The sequence below is a fragment of the Ornithodoros turicata genome, chromosome 3 (genome assembly GCF_037126465.1).
Source record: "Ornithodoros turicata isolate Travis chromosome 3, ASM3712646v1, whole genome shotgun sequence".
Classification (NCBI taxonomy): Eukaryota; Metazoa; Arthropoda; class Arachnida; order Ixodida; family Argasidae; genus Ornithodoros; species Ornithodoros turicata.
The window spans coordinates 17,876,555-17,888,791 of NC_088203.1; the positions used below are offsets into that span (position 1 = coordinate 17,876,555).

The 12,237-nt window shown below is 48.2% G+C and overlaps 1 protein-coding gene across 1 annotated transcript; it reads right to left on the reverse strand.

The window, feature by feature from the left end:
* Positions 1–8,253: 8,253 nt before the first annotated feature.
* Positions 8,254–11,223, reverse strand: LOC135389982 (endothelin-converting enzyme 1-like). The gene is made up of 2 exons (XM_064620013.1): positions 11,059–11,223; positions 8,254–10,556 (listed from the first exon to the last, which is right to left on the reverse strand). The coding sequence occupies exons 1-2, from the start codon at positions 11,140–11,142 to the stop codon at positions 8,319–8,321; spliced, it is 2,322 nt and encodes a 773-aa protein (XP_064476083.1). The 5' UTR covers positions 11,143–11,223; the 3' UTR covers positions 8,254–8,318.
* Between the last annotated feature and the right edge of the window lie 1,014 nt (positions 11,224–12,237).

Genomic DNA, 12,237 nt, shown 5'->3' on the forward strand with positions numbered 1-12,237 from the left:
GCGGGTGCTTTTCGCAAACCGCCATCTTGAAACGCTCATACAACATGGGCAACATCATTTTGAGGTCATGTGACATCGTTTACATGTCGTTTTAGCGCTTCCCAACATATTCCCGTTGGCATAAAATCTAGAGATGAACGTATTTTGCCAGCGTGAGCTATACGATGCTTCTTCCGCGACATATATAGGCCTGGTTTCACCAACATAGCTTAACTTTGAACCGAGATCAAGCGTTCCTAAAACTTTAAGTGAAGACTCAATTTTTTTATAGAAACGTTAGCTGGTGATGTGATGAATGGTTCAGTGGCAATAGCTCCCTTTAGTGAATCGAGTTAATCGTTAAATTCAAGTTAAGGGACCATTGATCTCGGTTCAAATGCTAATCGGTGTTGGCGAAACCGGGCCATGGTAGCCCATTTCTCCTTAGTTCAATTACATCGCATCGGCTAAGTGCGTCTCAACGTGGGGTCGTCATCACATATTTGAAAGTGGTCAACAGTACGACCTCTCAAGTACTAACACACACACACACACATAAATGGGATGATGATGTGGTGGGTCATTCTCCGCCGTTATGGCGGTACACTGCCCCATTGCGCTTGTGGAAGGGATGAGAAAGTGATGATGATGGAAAGGTGTCCAGTTAGAGTTCGTCCATTAGTCCTGTGCTGGAGAGGAACTCGGCAACAGCTCGTAGGCCTTGCATCAGATGTGAGGAGCCCGACCATGGCCCGAGAATTTTGGCTAAGTCGAACTGGCGTTGATCGACGCGTTGGAGAGCAGTTTCCATGAGGGCGCGCTCGCGATCGTACTCTCCGCAGACCAGGAAGACGTGATGGAGGTCACTATGCACACCACACGTGGAACAGAGGCTGGACGCGCCGACATCGAGGAGGTGTTTGAAGGCCGGTGTAAACGCCACATTAAGTCTCATGCGGTGGAAGAGTTTTGCAAAGGAACGCGGCATTCGGCGGGGGAGAGTAAGGGACAAGCTGGGGTCAACGGAAGAAAGCAGAGAGTGGGTGGTGATGTCACGTTGCCATTGAGACTGCATCATGGGGCCAGTCAGGCTTGAGACGAGGTAACGGCGATCCCCCCGGGACAATATGATGGGGACAAGCCGGGTGTACTGGTGCGCGCCTGCGGCTGTTCGATCTGCGTCCTCGTTTCCGCTGATGCCCACATGACCCCGGATCTACTGGAACACGATAGTGTGGCCCTGTGCTCTTGCTTTCTTGTATACTTGTACAATTTCAATGACCACAGGACTGAGGAAGCCGCGAAGTCCCATAGTTACCACACATTGCAGTGCAGATCTGGAATCTGTAGAAACGACCCAGGAGTGAACGGGGCTGTCAGTAATTTTCCGCAAGGCGAAAAGAATAGCATAAAGCTCAGCGCATGTTGACGATGTCTTATGTGAGAGATGATGGCCGCCTGAAATTAACTCGGAGGGAATGACAAAAGCAGACGACGAACTTCCCCTCGTGGTTGAGCCGTCCGTGAAAACTGCGGTGAAAGTATCATAACACGAGCTCATCATATCGAGAGTGAGCTGTTTCGCCACGCATGCAGCGACATTCCCTTTCTTCTTGTTAGCCCAGGCACCGACAGAGAAATGCAGGGCATCGGAAAAGTCCAAGGAGGAGTGCTGGGAGCTGTGGGTGCGACCAGAAAGTCAGGTATGCTAGCCTTCAGTTGAGAGACACATGGGTGTACACTGCTGTGCTTGCATCTCCGAAGCTTCCTAACTAGCGGATGCCGCCGATGGTGAGCTAGAAGGCGGAGGTTGTGCCGACACGTCTCCACGTAGCGAAGCACTTCAAGCCGGGCTTCCTTTGCCTCAGCAATGACCATATGGGTCTCTGCCGCCCGAGGGACTCCCAAGCACACTCGGAGACTGCGCGCCAGGACGCACTGAAGCTTGTGGACTGAGGAAGGTGAAAGACCATTCAACACAGGCAAGCTGTATGCAAGTGACCCGCGAACCAAAGCTCGGTGGACGGCCAACTCAAGTACTAAACTGCGCGTTTTACTGCGACATTATCGGATAAGAATAACTAGTCGGATGGATCGAAAAACGTCCAAAACGGCGCACAGAAAGAGCAAACGCGTTGTTTACAAACGGTTTGGCAGCCGATCACGGGCGCGGCCATCTTTAAGGTCAGATGTGCGATGACGTTTGCTGTGACGTAGAACCATGACCTGTCCAGAATGCACTGCGTTCGCCCAGCACGCTTTCCTCTATGTAGCAATAATACATTGGATGGCACCCCTGTGCTGCCCATAAATCTAACGATGTCTGCGATTAGCGTATAGGCGGACACATGACGCCTCCTAGTCACAATGTAGTGAGCCCACATGCTTCAAACTTCAAACTGTGGCTTGTACACTGTTCATGTTGCCAAGACACTCGACGGAAACGACGTACTTCGCACGCATTTGCATCTTCTGAAGCCAACGCGTCAAATATTCGCATTGTCAGAACATGTGAATCGGCTTACACATAGGCTGACTGACCTTACGTGTAAATATACTCCCTATTATTATTATTGAGTCCGCTTCTCCGCCTCACTGGCGTGCTCCGTCTTCTTGTAGTATGCCACACTCTCAATACGCGGACTACATTCTCCCTTGGCGGAGATATACATCTGTGACTGTAGCTGTTACGTTGTCTCGTTGCCATCTCTATTGCAGCTAATGAAGGTATTTGAAGGTCGAAGACGTATTATTTTAAACGTATCACTAGAGAGAAAGTCGCACAATGGTGGTCACTTGATTTCGAAACCAACTCTATATGACACCTAATTAGCAGCAGCAGCAATAACGGAGGAGTCCATGGTTAAAAGCACTAAAATCGTATACTGAGCATAATTGAGGATCATATTGAGAATAAATCTCCATCCACCAACAGTCCCGAATGGCAGTTCTGAACAATGGTGGCTTTTACACAACTGTGCGGTTTTGAGGTTTGGTGACATTCACATCAGGCATTGATCGCTGCCAATCCAAAGGTTGCGAAATCTTGTAGTCATGTCACACTTAAAGCTTTCATAGTTGCGCACACACATTTAAATAATATTCTACGTTCTCTTTTCCCCTCTAGAAAACAAGACTCTTCAGGACAGCTTGCCCACTCGTTAGGGGGACGGTCCCACCCAGAAGCCTATCCGTCAAACAGATATCGCTATGATGAAAAGTAATTCTTCTGAGGCTGGAACATACGAAAGGGCAAGCACGACACAAGCCAAGATATCACTATGTCCGGCATCGGCCGACAATCTACTTGGCTTCTTTGTTTGTTTGTTTTCTGTCCAAAATGTGATTAGATATCAAATAAACGAATTTGAAAGATCAGGGCTTCTTCTGCGGCCGCGGAGGCTCCAGCGACAACGAGATCAGCATGACGTCGCTCCCTAACAGGAGTAATGAGAGGGCTTGGCATGGAGGAGAAGGGCGCCGTCCAGACGCCCACACCGCCGCGGCATCCCTTTTCTCATAGCTCAGCACTGATTGTTGAGGGAATTCCGGCATACTCTCAACATCCGGCGCGTCTGCTCTTGCCATGTATTCCATCGAGTAACAGTGAGAGCACTCCACTGTTTTGCGTGGGATTTTCGATACCGTGGCCAGCGGTCAACGAGGAATAGGATGACACCGTAGTTTCGAAATCGACAGGAACGCGACTGTCCCTCTAAAGTAGCCCGGTTCAATTGGAACAACGGAGCGCGCTCTCATTGGTCTTCGCGAACGACTTGTCCAATCATCGCGGTAAATCATTTCAGGAGGTCACTCCGAGGTCTCCCCGCATTGTTGAGTTTCTTGAGAAGGAGAGAGACAGGGAAAGCGTACATTGAGCTTTTTTTTTCGATCGATCATAAATCACGAACGACGCAACGAATGAACGCAACGTTCCTTTTGTGTTGGTGTCAAGGTAACAGCATCTTTTATTACGCGAGGAGAGGTTTTTGCACTTCAGTGCCTCCCTTAAACTAATAACTCGTCCTTTCCGTGTCACGAGGTTGTACGGAGTGCAGAGGTTTAAATCCATGTGCGGAAAGAAACTTTCCTGAAATATTTCCTTCATTTGTTCCTCTCGGCAGACAAGATCAACGCGGCTCAGCCATAAAGTTCATGTGATGTCCTTTATTGCTGTGTGTACCAGTGTTCGGTATACCTCATTTGAGACCAGTGGGATGGTCGGGTGGACAAAGGCGTCTTCTCGTTTGTGGTAATCAAGGTCGTGCTGAAGACTGGAACGTGGTGGTTTCGAATGCTACTTCCGGCTGTGCTGTCTGCGGATATCGCTGGGTTTCATGACAGGCTATCCAGGCGAAAGTATGCACACTTCTCCCTGAAGTCGGCCCAGGACACACAATAACACCCATGTCTTCCGCTCATTCCTGCTGTGCTCTCTCCATCTGTCCACGTCTGTACGCCGCTCACGGTCGCAGTTGCTTCGGGGCGCTACACAGAATAAAAAAAGCATGTGAGCTCAATAACGCTGATAACGACGATAATGGGGCGGTGGTGCTGGTGAAAGGGCTCGCCGTTGTCGGCCTCACAGAGGTGGGCAACGTCTTGTGCCGACTTCTAAGAGATAATTTTACCAAAGAAAAATACACGTATACGAACGTACGGGACCCCACTTAGCGTGAAACGAGCTACTCCAGAACGATTATGTAAAAGCGTATGACCAGTGCATCACTCCGGCTGTATGGCATTAAGAAAATGTGAACTAACGTGAACGTTGTGCAATCTGTCCATAAAGGTGTGCTATAGTCTCCACGATGTTGTAATTCTACAACCTCAGTTCGTCACGTTGGTGCGATAGCTCTTTTATTAAACTTGCCGTAGCGTTTCCGTGACACAATGCTCTTTCTTCTCTGTGTATTCATCGAGTATATGCAGAAAAAGATGGGTGCATGAGCGCTTTGGTGATTGATAATCGTATCAGGATAAGGACTTGCTAAATGTCCAAGTGTTGCAACGTCTGGAACTGCTGCTGCCACCTCTCCGTGTCGCTTCTATGCACTTCTGTAATCGATAAACCTCGCGGGAACCTGATGAGGGTGACGATGAAATCGGGGACACTTTACGTGAGTACACGTGGATACAATGAATAGGGATATCAGCAACTACACGCCAACCTTTTGTTCTATGAAGTCGCAGTTTCTGGTGCCGTGGTTTACAAGTTTTTTTTCTCTCTCTTTTTTCTCTCCCAGTTTTCGTTTGCTTGTTGTTTGTTTTTCATTGTGATGATGACTTTGCTCTAGGAGACAGCAAAATGCCGACTAGAGCCTCTGCGAACGTGACCTCAAAGCCAAAAGTGCATATAAAAAATACGAATAATACATGGGACCGTGAGGTCATGCCATGGCAATCAGTTCAGCTTTCAGCACATGTCCTGCTTAGATACATCTTGTCCCGGTCAGATGACGTGGTATCCCCCCCCCCCCATTGGGGGCACAGCACCAAGACACTCGGTTATGGCTCAGTGCCTCAGTACACGACTATTCGGCGGCTAAGTGTATGGCTAATGTGTGACCAATTGTTGTACGACTATTTGGTGGCCAGTGTGCTGAATGTCGGCAAATGTTGACAGCACCAGTTCCAGGCGGTGCAGCTACTTGATGTAAAGCCAAAAATGTGAAGATGGTGTCAGTTCGATTAGGCCAGGTCGTGGTGCTGTAGGCGACCACTCGGTACGAAGCTTAAGCATCGGAGAAGTGAAGGTTTTCGCACATAACTTTCTCAAGGTCTTTCGCCGGAAAGTAGGAAAGGAGGCACCCTCGGTCCCTGGCTTAGCGGCTTAGCAACCGCGGCTGCCTTTGGCGTTTTCCCTGAGTACTCCTGAAACTCTAGAGGACTAAAATCGGTATACAGTTCCTTAGGAAGTCTATGCAGATGCATCATTCGACAGCAGAACTCAACAACCAACAGCTACCCAGGGTCAAGATGGCTTATATACGGCCATTGTCGGATGGCTACGAGAAGTTGGTCGGGTTCATTCACTGAGACACCACCAGAGTGCTGTTTGTGCACGTACGTGGGAGGGGGCGAGTATATTCGCATGTCAACTTTTAGCGCAGTCCCAGCTTTCGCAATAGCACGCATGTCCAAACGAGGTCTCATTGGCTGCTGACCACGTGACTATGATGGGCACCGTAGCACAACTTGGAACAAAATCGCGAGAGCTGGAAAACAGGCGGGAGTCCTTGTAACAATCTTCGGCCTGTAGCTCTAGACACCGTCCTCAGAAACCAACAAGAGCGTTTTATTCTCTCCCATCGTATTCGTTCCGCTTCCTCCCCTATCCTACCTCTTAAGGCTTGTGCACATTACAGCGTTTACGGCTGCGTACGGCGTCTTACGTGTACCTTCGTTCCATCTTGAAGGATGTTCCGTTGCAATGATTCGCTGTCAGATGACGCAAGCGCAACCGTAAACGCAGCAGTGTGGATCAGGCTTTACAACTCTCTCGCCCAGGAAGTTGCCTGTTCTACAATGGTGGAGTTGATTCCAGAGCCTGTCAGACAAACAATAGTTTGTCCAAATTATGAAAGGCTGTCCTGCGTAATGTTGGCTGAAGGCTTTAACGGGGCTGCACATTCGATGAGCTATGGTACGAGCCGCAGCATCAAAGCACAGAGCGCCGACATAGTACCGAGTTTCTGGCAGCAACACTTTTTTTTAATGATTGTTGTTGTTGTTGTTGGTTGGTTTTTTTTATGATTGAGATGTACGGTTACATGTGATTGGCTGTGTGCATATTGTGACACTTTGTTTGTTCTTGTTCTTCAAATGCTGCCCTTGTTGCTGTCTTGCGCACACGAGGGACGTGATACAGAGAGAATCTCAACTGGAGCAAATGGCAATAGTGAAGTCCTGATGATTACAAAGGCGATCGAGTTCACAACACCATTGAATTGTAGCGACTGACCCCATTTCCCACTGGAAGACTCGGCTCCTGTTACCAACAGACTAAAACCAACTACTGATTGACGCAAACGGATACATAGATTAAGCTAATAATTTTTGTCTGGTGTCGCGATTCTCCATTCAGAGTAATGCCCATGGACCAGGGGCGCATTCCTGGCAGCGTGTAAGTACCGTAACATCGTAGCTCTGCTCATTGCACAATCACGTGCGGCGCTACGTTCCTCTTACGGCGTTCCTTTTACCAGAGCGCTGGAGAACGGCGATCGGCCCTCCTGTAGCACGGTGCTCGTGGGAATACGAGAACCATGACGATGACATTCGTGACATTGGACAAACAGTGCGATGGAAAATTTTAAAAATAACTGAATCTGCAATTTTATAGTTACCATATGCAAGGAGAGTTCTGTTCTGCTGGTTCTGTTTATCACATAGCCGCTTCCTATGGCAGATGGTGGTCTGTTGAGGTATACAGTCTGGAAATTAGTTCGGTACAACGGCACTACAGTCTGTACATACATATCTAGAACCGTAGAGGCCCTATACCGTACTCTAATGTACTCTAGGCTTTTAATGTAGTGAAAAGCAACTGCCACTAACCACGATGAAGTCCCCCTTCCTAAAAAAAAAAAGTATGTTCGCTACATTTCAGACGTAGCTCCACGTGCACCCATATGGAATCTTTTTCGAGATAATCGTATTTTAACAATAGATAAAATTTTCATGATACATTAGGCATGCATGAATATAACAAGCTGAGAGCTGGGTTCAATGCCTCTTCTCTTAATTTCCAATTACGTTATCCTATCAGAAATCATCCCCGTTACAGGGTTCCCTCTATAAGAACCAATTATGGTACCCAATCTTCTGGATTCCTTATTCCGACCTTCTTGAATAACTTTGATCACATTGTTAACAATTTGAAGAAAGCGCGATACAAACCATCTGTTGTTCGCCATCAGGTTAACAAGAACTGTTTCGTCGTTCTTCTGTTAGGTGCTTATACAATGTGTGTGGATTGCATGAATAGTTAGCACTGTCCAGTCGGGTGCTTTGTAAGACTTGTGCCTTTATACCCGGCTCACGCATTACTGTAATGAAGATAAATAGTCTCCTTTCACATGCATTTTGCTTGCAGTGGCCAATGGGGCCATCATAAACTGGATAGCGTTACGAAACAGACTAGAGAACGCTCACCATGATTGATTTTTTGCATAGATGTACCTTAACTCATAACGGCTGCGGGTTCTTTCATTACACATAGAAATGTCAGCAGATTCTCGGTTCAAAAGCAACGAAACAGAAGAAAAGGAATGCATTTCGGTCCAGGTTCGGCAACGCCGATATACTGGGTTTACTAATGAATAACTTTTAAATACTCAAACAGGAAACACTTTGCAGGTTGGCTCTGCCCTCATCGACGTATTCTTGGCGCATTCGAAGACAAGGGCGAACTCCGCAACGTGTCTTAAAGGGCCATTGCAGAGGTCGTTGACATTGTCACCGCCGGCAGCGCACAAGACATAGCACCAGATCACGAAAAAGGTCTTGTCGGGCGATATTGTTCCTATTCCTTTCGCACGGTCAGTTTTGGTCTTGTTAGTAGATAGGAGGATATCAATAGTTGCTATCGAAACGATATTATGCAGAGTCCTTGGATTGCTTGGCAGACCAGCCTTCAATTGTCGTTCCTCTCCTGTTAGGCACTTCACTGTTTGAAGCATCATGCTGCGCGAATTTGCTCGCCACATGGGATAGGTACGAAGGAGCAAACTCATTAGTGACTCTGCAAGCAGAGATCCCAAGGCGGCGTACTTGACGCTTGAGGGAACCATCTCGTCGTAGAACGGCAATTCCAGCACGTTAGGAGCTAATACAACCTCGTCCTTGATATCATCAAGAACTGCAACTTCACTGTCATCCTCTGTTCTAAAATGACGAAGTATTGCATACTCATTGTGTTTGCTGTTTCGGGCGCCATCACAAGTGATCTTGTAGTTGCCGACCACCTTGTCTGTCATGGAGGAATAGTTGCCGTAGTAGTTTTCAACGTTTCTTTCGAGAAACATGTCTAGATACTGCAACACTGAATCTGTGTGCTGTGCTGCTCTGAACCCGTCAGATGGATGGAAGCTCGTAGAATACAGGTGATCGAATGTCTGGCGTACGTTTTCAACGATGTTCTCCACCTCGTTTCTAACGAACGGCGTGTATGTGGTGGACACGTACGGCGAGAGGAATGCGAAGCCCATCTTTTCTTGCACCAAGTGAAAGCAGAAGAATCTCTGGTTGTACTTAGCGGCTTCGACATTTCCATGGTAGTTCACCACAAGCCTTGCGTTGCTCAGCAAGATCAACCTTTGCACGACAGTCCAACTGAGGTACAGGTGAAGGTTCGCTTCTCCCATTCTTTCGATCAGTACCGGCATCGCTTGGAAAAAACGAACATGGTCGACGACTATGGTAGGGTTGGACTCGACGAGGTCGCTAAAGTGCGTCGTAAACCCCTGCAGCCAGCGCTCGCTGGGTATATCTGGAGCGGTGTAGTTGAATCCACTGATAGTAGTCTCCGCCTTCACTTTACCAGATTGAAGCCTGGCTTCAAACAGCGGGACGGCGTCACGTTCGGCCGCTCTGACTTCCTCAAATGCTTCATTGGCCGTTTTGTTGGTTGTCTTGAGTGCCTCGTAGATGACGACGAAGTAATCAAAATATTTATTTGCCCTTACGATGTTGTTCCTTTGCCTGAGTAGGGTAGAGAAATGAGGAGAAGGTCCAACTCTTAAAGCCAAGACTGCTCCGGAGCGGAGAATCCGTCTCACGGAGATGAAGCTGTCCCATAGCCAATAGGAGGAAAGACGTAGCATCGTCAACAACACGTCAGGACTTCTTGCTGGCGTCGGCCATGTTATTCCAGCGTCTTGCAGAATGGACTTCACCTGGGGAAGCTCGCCGTCGTCTTCGTACTTCAATACATTTTCGCAGCTCTGGTAGAACATAGCTGCCTTGTCAACTGCGGACTGGTTTGACATGCGTATCGTGCGCGACTTGATCCTCTGAATAGCACGATCCCTGAAGGTGACGAAAGCGTCATAGCGAACCGAATACATGCGCGACTTTTTGCCGCATACGTAACCGTAAAAGTTATCGCAGGGGCTGATAGTATCGTTCATGCTGTCTTTTAAATATGCTGCGTACGCTCGGCAAGCGCTGGTAATGCAGGAATCCGCTGTAACAGGGTGGGACGTGAGTACAACCTTGAGTATGAAGGCCAAGAGGAATGTTACCAAGATCGCAAGTACGCCAGCCATCACCATCACGAAAGATAGCGTTCTGTGCTTTGCCCTCTGAGAGCTAGTGCTTACGCGCTCGAAGGAAGATGTCGGCGGGGATTGCTTCGTAGATATGGATGACGGGCTTGAACGTTGTGAGGGGCGTTCGCCCAGCATCGACTTTGGTGATGGCATGCCCCGGGAAGATACAGTCGAGTGATATGACAACGTGTCGTACTTCCCACCAGTATATTGCCTGTTGGCCGGTGACACAAGTTCTGGAGAACGAACCTGCCGTGCCGCCGCCAAGGCGAAGGGATGGTTCCGAATGGGTGTGCTTGAAACCTGTATCGAAAGATTGGCTAGTATCACATCGGTTCTAAAAGCCTACAACAGGACTGAAGCATATGTAGTTAGCTACTCGTACACCGGAGGAAAAGGAAACTCAGTGTAGAGGGTTCATAAATCGAAAGTTGGAATTGTTCAAAAGTATCGAAGTCGAAGACACAAGGGGCGAGTGCCCGTAGCACGAGTGCTGGACGAGCGCTCGTCCTGTGCACTCTTACCATGTGTCTTCGACTTGTTGTAGCGCCATGTATTTTGTATCGTCATGCGCATAAGAGGTCGAGGCTAATTTTACAATGTTTCTCATACGCAGTTTACGTTGAAACATGCACGACCACGATGGCCTCCTTCCAATGTGCTTGAGCGTTATCGCCGAAAGCCACGGCAGGTGTTTGGACACAGAACACAAACAAACGGATACGGCTGTACGGGCATCTGGTTATCGGGTTCATCCTGCATCAGGACCATAAAACAATGTGTACTACTGTCTAGTATTACTCACCGAGGGTGCTGCAACACGTTTGGCCACAGGTGAACCCTTCTGTTTTTTGTGGCTTCGTGGACTTGGCTGAGGAATTTTCTGCATGCCCTCGACGTCGAAACAAGTATGGGAACGACGGTAGCCAATCACGAGATGTGCCAGCGATCGCGCGCTGCATAATGCTGCATGCACCATCACGGGGATGTTTACAACATCTTCCTTCAAACAAGCTTCTGTGGCACCCTCTAGCACGACCTGGTACAATTGCCAGAACACCTAGACATGCACAACGCTCTCAGGACAAGGGCTTTCTCATTGAGGAAGTCCTTCTGTAGCTTTCTGAATACTCCGCACTTTAGGCGCGGGACTATGAGCATTAAGTTGCCTCCAAGTCTGTGCGCCGACAGTTTTAAGCAGGGTGTCGAACCGAACCCGAACCGAAATTTTCATGACACTGTTGAACCCGAACCGAAACAGAACCGGAAAATATAGTGGCGGTAACCGGTTCGCAATGAAGTGGTTCGGACATAAAAGGTGGTCAGCATAAGATTTCAAATGCCCTTCAATCCCCGAACCAAGACACACTGGTCTCCATATCATTGATTTAGCAAATTTTTACCTAGCAGTCAAAACGAGGACGTATAGTAAGTATACTTTCAGCGTTCTTTTAACACGTTGAAGCACAGTTGTCCTAGTGAGCGCCGCGGCTGGCGCCCCACGTACGCGCTGCGGTGTCTGCCCTTCAGACTGACGGCGCCACGCGGACACTTGTGAAACGCTGGGTCTCCAAGCAAACGACGCGGCCGTCCTCTGCTAGCAACTGCTGTATTTTGCGAAAAGTGAGTGACCTGTCATCGTCCACCAAATGAAGCAGGAATGGAATAGGCCAGTTCTGTAGCTCTATAAGACGTATGTGTCATTTAAGCAAGCGCCCAACATTTCCCTTTACACATGACCAGTACAAATTAAACAAGTCAGAAACATGAGAAGTGGAGAAGGAGCCTACGCAGAACGGTGCCTCTGTGAATGGCGGTGGTTTGAGAAATAAAGGCAGTCCTGTTTACTGGTAGTGCAATTGTGTCGTGACACATTGCCTTTTTGTTGTGCATCAAAGGGGCACTGAAATGCAAAAACAACTTACCCTCAAATGAAAGTCCGTATTTCAATTCAGTACGATTGAAACAAAATTAGTTCACACAA